At 33.7% G+C, this 20,008-nt stretch overlaps 2 protein-coding genes and 1 non-coding gene across 3 annotated transcripts; all 3 read left to right on the top strand.

Annotated features, from left to right (window-relative positions):
- Positions 1 to 392: 392 nt before the first annotated feature.
- On the top strand, positions 393 to 5,295 carry LOC104109061 (protein HOTHEAD-like). The gene is made up of 5 exons (XM_009618253.4): positions 393 to 751; positions 1,438 to 2,079; positions 2,810 to 3,198; positions 3,933 to 4,498; positions 5,017 to 5,295. Exons 1-5 carry the CDS (start codon positions 679 to 681, stop codon positions 5,069 to 5,071), a joined length of 1,725 nt encoding a protein of 574 aa, XP_009616548.1. The 5' UTR covers positions 393 to 678; the 3' UTR covers positions 5,072 to 5,295.
- Positions 5,296 to 9,965: 4,670 nt separating this feature from the next.
- TRNAL-AAG (transfer RNA leucine (anticodon AAG)) lies at positions 9,966 to 10,046 on the top strand. Its single transcript has one exon. It is a non-coding gene; the product is annotated as a tRNA-Leu (tRNA).
- Positions 10,047 to 13,965: 3,919 nt separating this feature from the next.
- On the top strand, positions 13,966 to 16,401 carry LOC104109062 (uncharacterized). The gene has a single exon (XM_009618254.4). It carries the CDS (start codon positions 14,149 to 14,151, stop codon positions 16,018 to 16,020), a length of 1,872 nt encoding a protein of 623 aa, XP_009616549.1. The 5' UTR covers positions 13,966 to 14,148; the 3' UTR covers positions 16,021 to 16,401.
- Positions 16,402 to 20,008: the final 3,607 nt, after the last annotated feature.

The following is a 20,008-nucleotide window of genomic DNA, read 5'->3' as shown; positions in this document are numbered from 1 at the left end:
CATGATTTCTAATCTTATCTAACCTGGTATGCTCACACATCCATCCAAACATCCTCATTTTGCATACCATATTATTAAACCATAAAAGAAAACTAAATAGAACAATGAATAACTATAGGTGTAAAGATTCATTAGACACATGAATCTAAATCTTTTAAGATCTATCAATCTCAATCACTTCTATAATGACCTAGACAAAATTCAATGTTGGCATTTGATAGAATTAAAAGGGGCTAAATTAATAATCATGTGAATAATGAAAGAGAAAAAGATAGGCATATGCTTATGTTGATTGCATGCACCCATTTTAAAATCCTACAACTACCTTCTTCCCCTCTCCCTTGCCTCATCTACTGTCATAATTAGAATATCTCCTTTTTTTTTTACACAAATTTTTGGACCAAACTAATCATTTTCTTTGTTCCTTTAAATAAATTCGGCAATCACTACTCTATAGCTCCACTCCCTGATCCCTCTTCTAATTCTTCTGCATAATTCAGAGTTCACAACTCCTGCATTTTCTTGTTCCTTAAAATCCCATAAAGGAACTTTCTGTACTTCCAAATTTATTGCCGTCCAAATTGTTTCAGTTTCACTATATATGCTCACTTTCTTCAACTGTCCATATACATGAAAATCATCTCTTAACTTTATTTAGTACGTACTTGAATACTAACAATGGAGTTTGGTTTGATCACTGCTTCTCTTCTTGCAGTTGTCTTCTTTCATGGCTTTTGTTCTTCTGAAAAAGGTAACAAAATCTTACCCCTTTTCCTTTCTTTCTAGTTAATAGTGAATTTGCTACCAAGAATGAAGGTACCCATATGGTAAAGAAAGGAGTTAACTTATACTAAGTCTTTTCTCTTATAAATGAAACCGAATGAAAGAAAAAGAACCTGTGCGTTTCATATAGATCGAGATTTATAGCTTGATTCTATACTCATTGAAATCGTTTGATAACATTTTTTCCTATTTGTTTCTCAACGATATCTCGATGATCAAGACAATTTTCATAAAACTCATTCATTTAATAGAAGTGGATTCTTATTCTTACGAAGCAAATAACATTTCCTATTGATTTTCATTATTCGGTACGTAATTTAATCAATTTTAGCAGTTTGTCATGTTTTTCAAGTTATTAATCCCCATTTTATTGAAATTACATGTAATTCTTTTAGATTTAAGTTATATACACTAATAATATTAAAAAAAATTATACTATTAGTTTAAAATGTGTTAGCAGGTTAGTTACCAATTAAAAAATTACTACTTATCATAGAATTTTACCAATAATTTCCTTGTGAATGATACGACTATACAAATATTTTCTTCACCATTAATACATAGAAATTAAACTCAATATCTTTTAAATTACATAACAAAAATATTTTACTTATCAATGTGTAGAAGTTAAAAAACTCTTTGTATGATTTGCAGCTCCAAACTACTCATTTATGCACCAAGCAACTACAGCTCCGGAGACTTCATACTACGACTACATAATCATCGGCGGCGGCACCGCCGGCTGCCCATTAGCCGCCACACTTTCTCAAAACTACAGCGTTCTTTTACTCGAACGCGGCGGTTCGCCTTATGGAAATCCAAATATCACGAATTTATCTGCATTTGGATCACCACTTTCTGATCTCTCGCCAACTTCGCCTTCTCAGCGTTTCATTTCCGAGGACGGTGTGATCAACGCGCGCGCACGCGTTCTGGGGGGAGGAAGCTGCTTAAACGCCGGGTTTTACTCACGCGCCGGCACAAAGTACGTGAACCGCGTGGGGTGGGATGGTAAGCTGGTGAATGAGTCGTATATTTGGGTGGAAAATAAAGTGGCGTTTCAACCGCCGGTTAAGCAGTGGCAATCCGCCGTGCGCGACGGTCTTGTGGAATCTGGGGTGGTGCCGTACAATGGTTTTACGTATGATCATATAAATGGGACTAAGGTTGGTGGCACTATCTTCGACGCCAACGGCAGCCGCCACACGGCTGCCGATCTTCTTGAGTATGCTAATCCTAGTGGCGTCACTGTCCTTTTGCATGCTTCTGTCCATAAAATCGTGTTCAATACCAAAGGTACGTATATTTTTCTTGCATAAAAAGAGAAAACAGATCATCTGTTTTATTTTATTTAACAACATTTGACGGGAGACGTAATTTAAGAAAGAAGATAAACTTTTGGAACAAAAGTATCCTTAGATATAGTTTGAAACGTGTTATGAGTTATGACTTATGACATTTCTATCGTTATAAGCATATCAGTAAGAGTAAAATAAAAAAGTTAACAGACTTTCCAAATATAAAAAGATGCCAATATTTGGGTACACACTAAAAGGAAAGAGTCTCAAATAAATAATAGAATAAATAAAGTAAAAGAAATCCAAACTATGCTGATTGGGAAGCAAATTGATCGGAAATTTTAAGTTAATATTTGCAGAATAGCAGTAGCACATATTACTATAGTTCTAATTAATGAAGAAAGTGTCAATATACTAAGTCTACCATTATTTGATGGTGAGATTAATGAATTTCATATTTTAAACTTTGAGTTAAGAAGAAGTATTCTTAATAATTTATGTGGGTTAAAGAAAGGGGAGTCTTGAAGTAACAGTAAAGTTGTCTCCGTATAGGTCACGAGTTCGAGTTATGAAAGAACTCACTAATGCTTGTATTAGAGTAGGTTGTTTACATCATACTTTTTAGGGTACAACTCTTCCCCGAACCCTACGTGAACACGAGATGCTTTATACACCATCAAACTGTTTTTTTATTTATTTTTATTTTTTAACTTTATAATTTTGTGCAGGAGTGGCAAGGCCAGTAGCTCGTGGTGTAGTATTTAGAGATGCATTAGGGAAGAAACACAAGGCCTACTTGAAAAAAGGAGAAATGAATGAATTAATTGTTTCATCCGGGGCACTTGGGAGCCCACAAATGTTAATGTTAAGTGGGGTAGGCCCATTAGCCCAATTAAAGGCCCATAATATAACGGTTGTATTGGATCAGCCCAATGTTGGCCAAGGCATGTCGGACAACCCAATGAATGCCATTTTTGTGCCATCACCTGTCCCTGTTGAAGTTTCTCTCATTCAAGTTGTTGGTATTACTCACTTTGGTAGCTACATTGAAGCTGCCTCCGGCGAGAACTTCGCCGGACATGAAACTCAAAGCGATTACGGAATGTTCTCACCAAAGGTACTTTTTTTAACTTAGCACGACAAATATAATAATTTGTTTAATTCAAGTTACTAATCTCACTTATACTGATTTTTGTATGTATTTATTTTATAAGTGGTATGATAGTACAAACTGTTAGTATATAGAAGTTGAACTCAATTTTCTCATCCAAAGATTATAGTATAGTGATAGAATTGATAGATATCTCTCCCTCAATATGTGTATATTTGACTCTAATTGTCTCTACTTCTCTCCCCCTTTCCATTTTCTAACCCCCCTAGTATATAATTGGAAAAAAATTGAAGAAAGGGTATTCTTGTCGGCCCAAATTTTGCTTAACTTAATGTTCAATGGACCTAGATATGCCCATTAGAGTCCTTATGTTTATTGGGCTTTTGAAATATTTTTTTCGGTCGATAAAAATTTAATTACAGTACTATCTAAATATACAAAAAAAATACATGGATTATGTATAAAATAAGTATGTTATACGTATACTATTTATTATATAAAAATAACATTTTCTGGATATTAATTTGGGGGGATTGTTACACAAATAGCCAGGCAGATTTAAGGTTTCCTTTTTCTATCTTGTATATATTGATTATACACATTAATACATATATTATACATCTGACGGCTATTTTTAGTTCAAGAGATTACGTGGGTGGCTATTTAAGTTAAAGTCCAAAAAACAAATTTGTTTAATTCAACACAAACTTGAAAAGAACCATTTTTTGTTCATTTTTCAGATTGGACAGCTATCAACAGTGCCACCAAAACAAAGAACACCAGAAGCCTTGGAAAAAGCCATAAATGCCATGAGTGAACTAGATGATGCAGCTTTTAGAGGAGGATTCATAATAGAAAAGATAATGGGCCCAATATCCACAGGACACTTGGAGCTCCGAACCCGGAACCCGAATGACAACCCATCCGTCACCTTCAATTACTTCAAACAGCCAGAGGACTTACAAAGATGTGTAAATGGGCTCAAAGTGATAGAAAACATAATTGAATCCAAATCATTCTCAAAATTCAGATATGATACACTTTCAATACCAGCATTGCTCAATTTGACAGCAAGTGCACCAGTGAATTTATTGCCTAGACATGACAATGTTTCAGTGTCCTTAGAACAATTTTGTAAGGACACAGTTATGACAATATGGCATTATCATGGGGGGTGTCAAGTTGGTAGGGTGGTTGATCAAGATTATAAGGTTATTGGGATTGGAAAATTAAGGGTAATTGATGGTTCAACTTTTAGTTACTCTCCTGGAACTAATCCTCAAGCCACTGTCATGATGCTAGGAAGGTCAGTACTAATTTATATAAAATACTACGAAGGGGATCGGAACAACGATAAAGTTGTCTCCGTGTGACCTATAGGTCACGGGTTCAAACTGGGGAATCTGCCACTGATGCTTGCGTCATGATAGGTTGCCTACATCACACTCATTGGAGCAACAGTAAAGTTGTCTTCATGTGACCTATAGGTCAGCGGTTCAAGCCGTAGTATCAGTCACTGATGCTTGCGTCAGTGCAGGCCGCCTACATCACACCCCTTGGAGCAACGGTAAAGTTGTCTCCGTGTGACCTATAGGTGACGGGTTCAAGCCGTGGAATCAACCACTGATGTTTGTGTTAGGGTAGGCAGACTAAATCACACCCCTTGGGATGTGGCTCTTCCCGAATCTTGCGTGAATGTAGGATGCTTTGTACACCGAGCTGATTTTATTTTTTTACTACTACTATACTATATATAAATGTCTTAGTTCTTCAAAAATGTGATGATTACTAAAAGGAATTTTTTTGTTTGTGTGAAATGTGCAGGTATATGGGAGTAAGGATACTGAATGAGAGACTTGCAAAAGAGGAGTCATATTAATTGATGATGTAATTTCGTTTTTTTCTTTTCTTATCTTTTGTTTGAATGAGGGTGCATGGATTAAGAACATGTATACCACTATATATGATGTATATTGTCTTTATTCTCTGCAATAATCCCAAAATTTTAATACTCCTATGTTTTAGAGGCCTGTCAATAAGTTTTGAGTTTATTCTGGAGAATAGAAGGGATTCTGGAATATAATATGTTGATATTCTCTCCCACTTCTTTCTTTTGCTTTTAAATTGCACATACAGGCATCAAAGCTTAATGACAGAATTATTTGTTGAATGTTTCTTTCTTCTTTTTTAATTTATAATTAAACCTCCCTACCTGTATGGGCTTTTATTGTTGGATACTAATTATTTCTTAATAATAGTATTTACGATATATATTTTTTTCTTTTTCCTCTTTTTTTTCAATTCAACCAGAAAATCTCGTATTCAAGACCCTCCAAAGATCAAGTACGGGTTCAAGCCGTGAAAACAATCTCTTGCAGAAATGTAGGGTAAGGATGCGTATAATAGACCCTTGTGGTCCGACCCTTTCCCGAACCCCACGCATAACGGAAGTTTAGTGCACCGAACTGCCCCTATACTTCTCTGTGTTTGCTGGCCTAAATGGAAAATATTTAGGACCAGAGTGGGGTTGCGGTGTGGAGAAATGTTTGGAAGAATATGTCAAAGAATATACCTCAAAGGAGGAAAAGATTGTTGCCACCTACTCATAACTAGTTGCGTAGAAGCAAAAGTATGATTCTCTGCTCTGTCAAAGGGTATGCTCTCCTCCCTTTCTATCTTTCTCCGATTACAATCAAACCTGTCCGAGACAACTTTATTTGTTCCTAATCTTTTTGGTTGTTATAGTAAAATACTGTTATAGTGAGCATAATATTATAACATAACATGAAATTGGTTCCATAAAAAACGTAACTTTTATAGTAAATGATTGTTATATACGATGAAAGAGAACTACCTGTATTCATATATCTATTCTTGTCTCTCTCTCACACACACAATATCAAGAGAGAGAAAGGTCTTGTAAGAGAAGAGAGTCAAGATCATGCTAACTGGAATCTAAATTAACATTTGGAGATATATGAGGAGGAATAAGATCATTAATTGATCAGTCCTTTTTTCAGATAAAAGAAGCTTTTGCATGGAATGCTCAAAAGCAAGGCATCATATTAGAGGATATCCATTCATTCCTTTGGCATAATTCAATGGCATATCCTGGCGTTTTATAACCTTATAATCTTGAACCAGTTATAAATTCTGCTCTCCACGGTCTAATTTCCTTATATGGAGATTCAGAAATAAAGCTTCAGATTTTGAAATGTATCATAAGTGAACCAGTTGTAGGGCAGCTCTCCGTTTGGCAGATATTTAGTTATCAACACGTATTTACGTACATTTGTTATCTGCCAAAGGAGAGTTGCCCTATAATTGTTTCTGCTTAATTATTTATATGAGAAAAAAAGAATCATGTGCCTCTTCTGTACGTACATTTGGTGCTTCCTTAATTTTCTTTAGTTGGTAAGTGTTTACTTTGATTTAGTCTAAATAGGGCCTTATCATTGTGTTAATTCGATTAATGTTCTGGTAATTTAGTTTAGCTATATATCATATGACGAGAATTGTGATGACCATGACGGAGAGCGAGGTGATGAGGGTGGGTCAAGCATGACTCATAGGCTTTTAGGCTAGAAAGCTTATGAAGAAATGGTGCCAGAGGCGGATCCGGGATTTAGCGGCTTCGGGTGCCAAAATTTTTGAACATAGTCATATTACAAATTAATTACATTGTCTAATAGGGTATAAATTTAATCGGTTTGGTCTATTTGAGTTTTGGTTCGGGTTATTCGTCTTTGGAGTTAATATAAACAAATCGATCGAGCAAAAAGATTACATAATAATTATGATAACTTGGGAAAAAAGCATAAAAATTCAACTGGATTATACATTTTGTACGAGAAAAAAGACTCGTTATCACTTTATATTTAAATACTTAAGGCAAAAACTTATACTAATAAGCACCCTAAATATTAAGTAAGTTTACGGACATTTTTCAATTTATATTTTTCATAAAACTTAACTCACTCGATATTATATACAATTGTCCTACTTTACAGCAATCTGACAAAAAAAACAAACTTTCATCATTGATTAAAACAATAACTTATTCAAGGATTCTTTTTTTATTTTTTTTTTGTTTCTGCAAATAGATTTTCAAAGTTGTGGTCCTCGAGAAAACTGTTAATTTTTCTTTATTTATTGATAAATCACGGAGGAGTTAGGAAAGTGAAATAATGGAGATTTCTTTGAATAAAAATAAACTAATAAGATCAAAGAAAACGTCAATGGGATCTATTAATAAACAAAAAAGAGCAATTAAGTAAAGAGAAAGAAGAAACAAAGGATTCCCCTGTAATTGGCAATGCCTTGCCGGTGGCACCTTAAGCCTTTTTGTTACTGAGGGTGCCACTTAAAGTATTTGTATACATTCCTTCTATATATACATGTATGTATACATAGTATTGCATAGTTTCGGCCAAAGCTTGCGGGTGGCGTACCATCCCATCCCTTACACGTAGATCCACCCCTGAATGGTGCACATATCACCTTAGCCGAATTTCACATCAGAATGGGAGAGGAAGGGGAGAGCTTTATAAGGTATGGCACAAGTTCACATGGTACACGCGCTTTTGGCGCTCGAGGTGGTGTAGCCCGAAAGACAAATCAGTGCGAGCCTAGGGTTAGAGCGGACAATACGAGTCCTGGGCTTGGGTCGTGATAAATATGGTATCAGAGCTGAATCTCCCCTAGTACGATGGTGGGACAAACCTTAGCGAAGATGTTAAGTCCCAACGGGGGTGAATGTGATGCCCATGATAGAGAGGGGGCTGACGAGGGCGGGTCAAGCAGGACTAACAAGCTTCTAGGCTAGAAGTGCACATGTCACCTTAGGCAAATCCCACATCAGAATAAAAGAGGAAGTGAATAGCTTTTATAAGACATGACACAAGTTCACATGGTACGCTTGCTTTTGGGGCTCAAGGTAGCATAACCCGAAGGAAAAACCGCGCGAGCCTAGGCCCAAAGCGAATAATATGTGACATGGACTTAATCGTGAAAAAATCTTTCTTAAATTCAGAAGCTATGCAGTTCGGTTCTTGAGCTTGAAAGTAATTTTGGCATGCTAGCAGCCTAGCTGGAAATCATTTTACAAACTACAAATTTTAATAATTCGCAAACAAGTTTGTGTGAATAACCTAAACCTAAAGTAGTCACGCATATGTAATAATAATAAATAATAAAATATATTTAAAGTACGAAATTTCGTAGCGAAATATAGTTCGCCTTTTTTACCCTTTAAAATAGATTTTACATTGTACAAAATTATCATTTAAGTTTTTCCTTAATATTTAGATGTTTTAAATCAACTAAATTTTAATTATTAAATATTTCCTTTTTTTGAAGCATGTAAAAATTCCTAAAATTTAGCATTTTGAATGCAACAAAGAATTTGCTATTTTTTTTCTCTCCTAAGAGTGTTACTATCTCAAGATAACATTATGAACACGATTTTGCTTCTTTTAAATTTTTTATTTATTTCTTTTTGGTTAGAGAGTGTTAATAATCATTATTAGTTAACTTCCCTAAGACTAGTGTAATAAAATGATCATGAGTTGGTTCGTCCAGACATTGATCATTTTTTAAAAGAAATAGACATCCCCATATAGTTCACTATCATCAGTTGGCGGACCGTATAGTCTGATCATACTAAATTAGCCCTTTGAATCTGTGAACTTCATTTATCGAAAGATAGTTTACATTCCTAGCATGTTCAGAAGTATTTTACAGTATCTTTTTGATAAATAAGCGTCAATTTTATTATTCTTAAGGCACGCTAGAGGTGTATGTTAATTACGAAGCAAAAACTTAATAGGATTGAAATGAAGGAAATGGTTAAAAAGAAAATTTTACCTTCTTACACATTGTAGCGAAAAAATACATAAAATAAGTTTTCGACGAAGGAGATTGAACTACTTCAGATTCGAATTTCTGAAGTTGCATTTGTAAGATTGAAAATTTTCATATTTGATTTCTGAAGTTGCATTGAATAAATTGAATTACTTCATATCCGAGCGGGTACACGTTGCAAATTTCTTTGCAATGCGGATATAACTTTAATGGTGGCCCCAAAACTGAGTATATATCAAAGGAAATTTTACATCCTATAACAAATGTATACACCCTATTTATTATAAACCAAAATTATTTTAAAATATTATTTTCTATAGCTACCTTTTATATTTTATAGCAAAATAAGTATTTTATGGTATATACTACCATTGAAGCATGAAATAAGGCAAGAAATACGCTATTTATGTTTTACCTCTCTCTTAGACAGCTCGACATACATATTTCTAAGGGATTGCCGTTACTTTATTCATGAATACATGGCGCGAATACATGTGAATACATGTGCGTACAGCTATATTCATGAATACAGCAACGCGAATACATGTGAATACATGCGCGTACAGCTGGACTGCCCTGATTTTAGGCGCATTTTTTATGCTGTATTCATGAATACATAGCGCGAATACATGCGCGTACAACTGGATTGTCCTGATTTTAGACGCTTTTTACTGTTGTATTCATGAATACATCAGCGCGAATACATGTGAATACACTACTGTAACAACTGAATAGTAGTTATAGGAAGTAATTATATATATGATAGTTATAAGAAGTTAATAGTCACTAAACAATAGTGGTTTATGAAAAATCCTCTGTATGAAAATGCCCAGATTAGTGGGCTGGCCCAAGTCAGTAATACAATTGGCTCCCTTGCGTTTTATGGTTTACAAACGCTTAACTAAATAAATGTTGAGATGGCCGAGTTGGTCTAAGGCGCCAGATTAAGGTTCTGGTCCGAAAGGGCGTGGGTTCAAATCCCAGTCTCAACATTTCCATCTTTTTTATTAATGTTTTTGATCGGGAAAAAAGGAAAAGATTTCCTTTCCCATCTTTAACTTTTGGAACATATAAAATTCTATCTAAATAATAGCTTGTTTGGCCAAACTTCTCAAAAGGCCAAAAGTGTTTTTTTTTTCTTTTCAAAAACACTTTTTTTTCATAACTTGAGGTGCTTGGCCAAGTTTTTTTTGGGGAAAAAAGTATTTTTGGGAAGAAGCAAAAGCAGTTTCTGAGAAGCAGAAAAAAGTAGCTTCTTCCCAAAAGCAGAAGCATAAGTTGTTTTGACTTTTCTTCTTACCAAAAATACTCTTAACAAAATATAGTATATACCAAAATAACCGTTAAACTTAATACTTAGGATATTAATATATAAATATTTTTTATTATTTTTAGGATAACTTTCTAATATATAGTGACTTTAAGGGTGAATGCTTTTATATTTGTTGAATGATTTTTAATATATTTAACTTATATTAAAAGAATTAAGTACTTTTAAATTTTATTTTCATAATTTACTTAAATAAAATGAAAAGATTTAATTATTGCTTGTAATAATAATTTTTTAAGATTATTTATTTACTTATAATATTAACTATTAAGTAAATCTATTCATGTCCGTATTCGTAATTTGATACTTAAAAGCACTTTCTGAAAAGTTTGGCCAAACACAAATTATTGCTCAAAAGTGTTTTTTAGAGTGATTAGCCAAACACAAATTGTTTCTCTCCAAAAGTACTTTTTTCGAAAGCACTTTTGAAAAAAACACTTCTCAAAATAAGATAATTTCTTTAACTTGGCCAAACATGCTATAACTCTCCGGTCAATCTTATAGCTTGTTTGGCCAAACTTGTTTTTGGGCCAAAAATGCTTTTGGCCAAAATTTGAGGTGTTTGACCAAGCTTTTAGATGGAAAAAAGGGCTTTTGAGGAAAGCTGAAAAGTTTTTGAGAAACAGAATAAAGTAGTTTTTCTTCAAAAGCACTTTTGAGAAAAATACACTTAGAAGTTATTTTCAAAAGCTTAATCAAACAATAATTACTGTTCAAAAGTCAAACACAAACTGGTTCTTACCAAAACTACTTTTTTCAAAAAATACTTTTGAAAAAAATATTTCTTTTCAAGCTTGGCTAGCCAGACTATTATACATTTTCCCTTGCCACTGTCCACTTCAGTCTTCTTACTTATCAAATAGAATTAACTGCTTTTTTGACTTGAAAGATATTGAACAGTTAGACATGACCCCATAGATCTGTTATTTTCCAAGACTTTATTTTTGCTGCATTATAGGCCGTGTGCAATCAGCTAGTTGACTTAGTCAACTCAAATTTAATTTTGTAGTATTAGAACTAGCAATTGGCTACGAAATTTCCCATTTCACAAGATATCAATATTATCTTGCTTTTATATTTTTGAGAAATACTAGTTGGATCATACAACTCAAACTAAGCTGTGTATTTGTACACATTTTTTCCTGTATTGATCAAGTCATCAGTAGACTCTATTTTTTGTACATGAAAATTAGCATAGTATCAACCACCCAAACGGCAAGAGTAAAGATACAGCCATCTAAATTTTTTAATTTTAATACTATTTTTCGGGTACATATCAACATGATTTTACCGACCTTAATTGACTTGAATTGAGATGTAGTTGATTGACTTTTTGTATCTCAGGTCTAATCATTCTAGATCTTCAGGATTTAAAGCTATAATTCAGGTTTTAGCTAATTTGTGAAGAAATATATATTGAATTATATGCCAGCAAAGGAACAAGAAATATTGGCAAAAGAAAAGATACTTTTTTCCTGGAAATGTTATACAACAACATGTTTAGTGTGATTTCACAAGTGGGGTGTGAAGACAGTGATGTATACGTAAACTTTACCTCTAACTTTTGTGAGGTAGAGAAGTTGCTTCCGATCAGAGGCGGACCTATGCTATACCTAGAGGGCTCATCGGCACCCGTAAAGTTCGGCAAAAACTTCATGTCTACATGTATATGTCTTTAGAAAATAGTGATATATTAGTAGTAGGCACCCTATATACAAGGAAGATTTTGATTGAATCCAAAAGTGCAATCCCGACCTTCAAATCCTCGGTCAGCCTCTGCTTCCGATAGACGCTCGACTTCCAGTAAGGTCGGTAAGTGGGCTGAGCCGGGCCACAAACTGGCCGAACGATCCGATCTCGCGGGCCCGGGCCCGTCTGGTCCTTAGATAAACGGTTCAAACAGTCCTGGGCTAAACTTACTTTTTGTAGGAACATGCCCGAGACCGGCCCACTAGCTCATAGTCTCGGGCTAAACGGGCCAGGTCCACAGTCCAAACGGGCTAAATGGGCCCAACGGCTATAAATTTTTAATTTTTATTTAAAAAAAAAAAAAATACAACTTAGAGACAAAAAGATGTTAAAAAAAAAAATATAAGACAATGCCTTATAATTTTATTATAGAATTTGACTTGCTAATTGCATACAAGTTACATATTAATTTTCGAATTCAAAATTAAACTCCTAATTTGCAAGTTTTTGTGATGGAAAACAAACTTGCAGATATAATATGGTCGTTAGTCCAACGGCAAAATTTCAAAAATAGCCATTGGGACCGTTTGACTTGCAAATTGCATACAAGTTACATGCTAACTTTTGAATTGAAATTTAAACTTCTAATTTGAATTGATTTTTTTTTTTTGAATTATTTTTGAAGACTTGAAGACTACAATTCACCAACTTCACAATTTTCACAAATTCTAACAATCTCAATATGTTTTGACTATTTTTTTAAATAAAGTAAGCAATAGTAGTAAACTCACAATTTTTTTTGATAAAGTAAGAAATTGTAGCAACCTCACAATTTTTTCACTATTTGTTTTTTGGGGATAAAGAAAACAATTGTAGTAAGTATTGAAGAAAACTAGAGAGAAGTTTTGATAGATTGATATTGATTTTGTAAGAAAAATGAAAGAATGAGGGGGTAATTATAGTAGAAAATAGGAAAAAAGTATAATAATAAAAAGTTTGGGGTCAAAAATTAGTTGGAGGGAGGGGAGGGGGGTTAAATGGCTATTTTTTGAAGACTTTTTTATCATTTGGCCGTTGGGCAACGACTCTCTTTTTTTAAAAGAAAATTCCGTTGGACCCGTTTGATCCGGTCTAGACGGTCCTAATTAGTAAAACCGGCCCACGAGCCCACCAACTACCCGGCCCGGTCCAGTTGCCGGCCTTAACTTCCAAGAAATGCTACAACTGATATTATTGGTGGGGAAACATGTATTATAGTGAGTGAAAGCAACTAGACTACACCGAATTTTGGAAACTTTGAATTAAATTGTGAAAACTGACCACGTAAATCAAGTCCAAAAATTCATTGGGAAAAATCATTCTTGTTAAGTTCCTATGAAAAATGATAGATAGTGCCGGCCACTACAAAAAGCATAATTAATTCATCCTTCTCTGCTTGTTTTTTTGCTCTTTATGTGTCACGTTTCCAGCTAAGTTTTCCAAAGCCACTTCCACATATTATTGGATTCTAATACAATCCTAAGATTGTTTTGATGGAAAATTTGAGGCATATAACCTGTCAGATTAATATTAATCGGCAGGATTAATGACTTGTTCTAGTGTTTAATCAGAAAAATTAAATGATTCATGTAGTGGCTATTCACATAAAAGACCAGGTCTAAAGTTCAATATATCAACAACAACAACAACATACTTAGTATATTATCACAAGTGGGGTCTGGGGAGGTAGTATGTATGCAGTCTTTACTCCTACCTTGTGAAGCTAGAAAGGCTATTTCCGGAAGACCCCGATTCAATAAAGCAAAATCACAACAGTTATGATAAATAACTACGGAAAATGAAATAGTAACAAAAAAAAAAAAAATACATAGTCTAAATTTCAATATAGTACTAAATGTCGTGTGAGAAAATACATTTGAGAGGGCATTGTAAGTTGAGATTGAAATGGTCAATCATGTTTGTAAAGTGCTAACTTTTGCCCTCTAGACTAGGCTAAATAACTCAATTTAGTTTACACTTCACTTGCTGCAGCAACCAAAAAACCAACAAAAAGACCAAAGGAGATTAAATCAAGAATGCAATCACCTTGTTTTAGAGTGACAAGAGAAGGTTGTTTCAAGTGTTGCTGCCAAAATTCCCATGGAAACCAAAACCACAACTCAAAAATCAGCACAATCATCACTTGCCATCGCGAATTCATCGATACAGTGGCTTCTTCTATCCAGCCAAATTCTCAATTCACTAACCATGAGTGCTTGCCTTCATGTTTAGAATTGTTTACAAGCTTAAAAGAAGCATATCCACACTACAACCAAACTAATCTTGCTGATGAAATCAGAGCACAAGAATACTATCATCTTTCTATATCAAAACATGTTTGTCTTGATTATATTGGCTATGGCCTTTTCTCTTACTACCAACAAAAGGGGTATCATTCAATAGATGATTCAATCGCGTCTTCGTCATCAGCTCCTCCTCCTCCAACTCAACAATCAGCTTCACTAAATGAGCCTTTCTTTAACATATCATACAAGTCAGTGAGTTTGAGTACTCAGTTGCTATATGGAGGCCAAGAATCAGAGTTAGAGTCTCAAATGAAGGAAAGGATCATGAAATACATGAATATTTCTAAGCATGATTATTCTATGGTCTTTACAGCAAACCAATCTTCTGCTTTTAAACTTTTGGATGACTCTTATCCCTTTGAGTCTAATCACAACCTTGTTACTGCTTATGATTATGAAAATGAAGCCGTTGAGGGAATGATAGATAGCGCGAAGAGGAAAGGTGCTCGAGTAGTATCAGCTGAGTTCTCATGGCCTAATTTGAGAGTAAATTCAAGAAAATTGAGAAAGATGTTAGTTGTCAAGAAAAATGCTAAAAAGAAGAGGGGTTTGTTTGTTTTTCCTCTTCAATCTAGAGTAACAGGCACAAGGTATTCTTATCAATGGATGAATATTGCACAAGAAAATGGTTGGCATGTCCTGTTTGATGCATCTGCATTAGGTCCTAAGGAAATGGAAACTTTAGGCCTTTCAATATTTCAGCCTGATATTCTCATTTGCTCTTTCTACAAAGTATTTGGAGAAAATCCATCTGGTTTTTGCTGTCTGTTTGTGAAAAATTCAAGCATATCAGTGCTCAACAAATCCTCCACTAGCTTTGGAATTATTAGTCTTGTTCCAGCAACAAAACCATTTGATAAAAGTTGTTCTTTTTCTTCAGCAGAATCAGTTCAAGAGGTGAGCCAAGAAAACTCTACTGAATTTCAAGAAGTCAAACAAGTGTCTGAAGAACCAAAGCAAGTAATCACATTGTTTGAAATACTAAACTGGGGGAAGAAATCCAACACTAACAAATACAAAAAGGTAGAATCAAAGACAAGTATGAATTCTGATGAGTTAGAATGTAGAGGCTTGGATCATGCTGATAAATTAGGCCTTGTATTAATCAGTAGTAGAGCAAGATACCTTGTAAACTGGCTGATAAACGCGTTATCGCGCCTTCAACATCCCCATGCTGGAGATATTCATCCTCCTTTAGTGAAAATCTATGGACCAAAGATAAGTTTCAACAGAGGACCAGCTGTGGCATTCAATGTGTTTGATTGGAAAGGCCAAAAGATTGATCCAACATTAGTACAGAAGCTAGCGGATCGAAACAACATATCTCTTTCTTGTGCATTTTTGCAGCATATATGGTTTTCAAAAATGTATGATGATGAAAAAAAGACAATCTTGGAAACAAGAAGTGGTGAAGTGGGAGATAATAAGAAGGGGAAATTGAATTGTGGTGTATCAGTTATAACTGTTTCACTTGGGATGATGACAAACTTTGAAGATTTGTATAGGTTGTGGAGTTTTATAGCTAGATTCTTGGATGCTGATTTTGTTGAGAAAGAAAGATGGAGATACAAGGCACTTAATCAAACAACTATTGAGGTTTAGTGGAAATCTTTTTTGCAAGAACAATTCCATTAAATGCCGAGAGTCTATTGGACATAGTGTTTTTACCTTCACGAGGCAGGGCTAAGGCTGCGTACACACTATCCTCCCCAGACTTCACTTGTGGAATTAAGCTGGATTTTTTGTTGTTGTAAGAATAACTCCATTAATTCTTTCATTCTTTTTTCATTACATTTTGATCTGTGAAGATGGACTCAATAGTGTTAGACTTAGAGGCACTGTGAATTATTTTGTTGCAAGAACACTGTAATTGGTTAATGTCCGTGAATATATTCCTATCACATGCCAAAAACACAATTACTCATTAAATTTATTCCTATGACTTGCCAAAAGGAAAATAACTCATTATTGTTGCCAAATTTATATCATCTCTTTCAAGCAACAGAGTTTCATCAACATCAATGGTGTATCTTATCAAGTGGAAGATTGCAGCTTGGGTACCCCAATAGTTGATCCTTGTGTAACAGAAAAATGACACGAGGTAGCCATTTTTATGCATGTTGTCCCGCCATTTTTAGGCATGTTGTTTAAACCTCAAGGTTCAAACTTTAGGACATCGTATTTTTAAGTTCAAAAATTATGTCCAAAAATTCGAATCTTATGCCATGAATTTTAAATTAACAGTTCAGAAATTCAGGACACTTAACAGTTCAGAAATTAAGTCCTGAATTTCCAATTAACAACTTAGAAATTTAGGACACTTAGGCATCTCAAAAATTTAGGACGCTAAGTCCTGAATTTCATATTAGCAGCTCAGAAATTCAATATACAAAAATTCAGAATACTTAGTCCTGAAATTTGGGTGAATTGGTTAATCTTTAATTACCTTGTAAATTTTAGATATATTTTAAATTGCATGCTTAAAAATGGCTATTGGTGCACTTTGCCCCAGAATATATTGAACTACCAGTTGGGCCGTAATATGAGCTAAACTCGGTGGTTTTGTACTCATAACCCCATTTGGAAGAATTAACCTAAATCGTGGAACGACGTTCACCCAACCATTTAAACTAAAAATAGTCGGCAGATATAATGTATAATTCATGTATAATATGTATATAATAGTATATAACCGGAATATAATCTATATATATTGTATAGAAAAAGTAAACATACAATTAGACATTTGGACTTTCCATACGAACCGTTAAAGGTCCATTATATATCACTATATTCATTTGTAGGGTGAATTAGTTATATGGCATTGTACAAAGGATAATAGCATATCTAGTTGGATAAATTTTTTAGTTAGTGACCCTATGGGTCCCACAAACTTATAAAAAGGATACATATTAGCTCCAAATGGGTACCTTATTGAAATTAACAAAAACATAAAGGTATTTTGCAAATATCGAAAGTAGAATTTGTTCTTTGGTTATTGCATATTCTTATTCTTCTTTTTTCATTTTTTTTCCCTTCTATTTTAGAACTACTGGAGAATAATATGAAAATCAACAGCGGATCCAATCTAGATTACTGAAGGTGAAAATAGAGAAACTACATGCCTAGGCATTTTCTAGAAATATATACAACGAGAGAAAAAGAAAAAGATAGTCTAGTGGCAACTAAGAGTAAAATTCACTTTACCTCCTTAATCTTTAAGTGTTGTGAAATAACACCTCCTCACATTTTGAACGGGAGAGGAAACCCCCTTATGCAATATTTTTTTTGGTGAGAATTTCTTTTTTAAAATAAAGATTTTTTTTTTCTCTATCTATCATTTCAAAGGTGAAGTATAATATTTTCCATCTAAATCAATACTTGAATTTCGTCTTTATTGCCTGTAAAATTTAAGATATTTTTCTATTATATTGAGGTTATATTAAGGTCGTTGTTAAAATTTTTGCAATAAAGACAAAAATATTGCATACAAAATTCAAGAAATATGATGGACTGCATTCACCATTGATGCTTTAGCGTTTCAATTTGAAGGAAAAAATACATTGAATTAGTCAATTCTCTAACATATATATTAGATGAAAGAATTACTGCTATGAGTATTAATTTATTTGTGTATTTTCTCTGTATATTAAAATTATTATACTAAAGCAATTACTAAACTTTACTTATTTTGAAAATATCTTTATTGAACAAAAATTATAGTTGATAATGTCACATTTGAAAATTCATTTATGGAGGCGTTTTTGCATTACATCATATCTTAAACTATGCAAGAAGAAGGCTAAAAGGGAACTCCATAATTATATAGATCCTAATTGTTTGTCATATCTTGAGCTTTAGGCTATAGTGAAAGAACTTGATTATTCTAAAAATTATCTATTCAAGAAAAAATATTTTTATTAAAAAATTATTTCACCGGAAAACTATTGAACAAGGGGGTTTCCTTTCTAATTTAAAACGTGAGGGAGGTATTATTTCCCAACCCTTAAAGGTAAGTAGGTAAAGTAGATTTTACTCTGACAACTAAAAAAGAAATGAACAACCAATATTTTATACTTTTTAGCCAAAAGGCCAAAAGAAGGTATCACAAGCAATAAGCTTCTAATTGCTAGGGGGTAGGAGTTGGTGGAGATAGAGAAATAAGGTGAGAAATATTGAAAAGGAGTTTTGAAAAATGAGTTCACGAGAAAAATATTTTCTAAAACATTTAAGTCAATAAACTTGGAAAAATTGGAAAAAAAAAATCCGAAATTTTTCTTCATACCAAACACACCCTTAGAGTTAGAGATATTCCAAATACATGAATAATAGAGATTTACTTGCTATTAGTGCCTAAGTTTCAGTGGTTGAAACAAGTCTTGATTTCCCTATTGTTCACTTTCAAAAACTAGTTTGACAACATGGTATATATGGAGTGGCTATAGTATTTTGATAAAACTTGCAGCAAACATATTCGTGTGTTTACATATTCCAAGAAACTAATTGGAGCTATGGCTGTTTACAGACCTGTATTTAAAGTAAAAAAATTAAAGCACTGTCACAAGCTTTAGATGCTAATTTGGACTTCTAGCTACAAATTCTGACAAAAGCATTAAAATCTTCTGAACTCAAATTATTCGAATCTTACCTTATTAGTAAGTTATTACCAAGCAGAGAAAAATCATCACTTCAATGAGTTATTGCTGAAATTTCTGGTGTCTCCTCAATATTATTACGGGCATATTTAAAATTAAAATAAAACTTAATTAATTTATCAGATATTTGAAATTTATGAGTTTCAAAATATAGGAGTAATATAATATTTTGTTAAAATTTTACTTACTGGATTTTCACAAATATATTTTGTGTCGAAATACAGAGTTAGATTGAACACATAACTAATTAGTTATATCCATCGCCACTATATTATTACTTTGCTTCTCATCCTTGATAAAGCCCGTGAATAATCATCACAAAAATTTAATTTGAAAAATCGATAAATGAATTAGCATTGAGTATGTTCATTAAGAGGGAAAATTTTCCATGTTTGAGATTTGAACTCGAATTCGAATTAAATGTGGAGGAATTCAAGCTTTATAACGGTTGTAACAAACTTGAATTAACCAATTCACACACAAGTAAAGTCACTTGTAGTATTGAAGAATTGATAAGAAGAAAGAGGTGAGAAACAAATACCGATACCGAAGGGGATGAGGAAATCAATGATATAGAGCAGAGATTTGAGAGAACATATTCAACATCACAATTCGCATAATCTTTCTTACTAACCTCTTGTCTCTTTTTAACCATTTGCTAATGGGCCGCGATCCCAAATAAAACTCTTTAATATTTTACTCAGCCCAATAATCCCAATTGACTCAGCCTTATTCACTTCTTCTAGCTCATAAGCTCTTACGGAGTTAGCTTAGTTCACAACAATACTCCCGCCCTAAAAAAGAACCTTGTCCTCAAGGTTCGAGCCAAGAATAGTATTAGCAACGCACTCTCCTCCACATGTCTCTAGACAAAAGTGTTCTGGGAAATAGAAGGAGAATATGTGAACTATCACAACTTTGTCAACGGGGCATGA

Source organism: Nicotiana tomentosiformis, chromosome 8 (genome assembly GCF_000390325.3).
Source record: "Nicotiana tomentosiformis chromosome 8, ASM39032v3, whole genome shotgun sequence".
Classification (NCBI taxonomy): Eukaryota; Viridiplantae; Streptophyta; class Magnoliopsida; order Solanales; family Solanaceae; genus Nicotiana; species Nicotiana tomentosiformis.
This window is presented reverse-complemented; position numbering and strand designations above follow the sequence as displayed.

Bases quoted from the DNA above. Each gene is read 5' to 3' on its own strand.
- LOC104109061 (XM_009618253.4), top strand. From the start codon at position 679: ATGGAGTTTGGTTTGATCACTGCTTCTCTTCTTGCAGTTGTCTTCTTT. The intron at 2,080-2,809 runs GTACGTATATTT...AATTTTGTGCAG, and splicing joins AATCGTGTTCAATACCAAAG to GAGTGGCAAGGCCAGTAGCT. The intron at 3,199-3,932 runs GTACTTTTTTTA...TTCATTTTTCAG, and splicing joins ACGGAATGTTCTCACCAAAG to ATTGGACAGCTATCAACAGT.
- LOC104109062 (XM_009618254.4), top strand. From the start codon at position 14,149: ATGCAATCACCTTGTTTTAGAGTGACAAGAGAAGGTTGTTTCAAGTGT.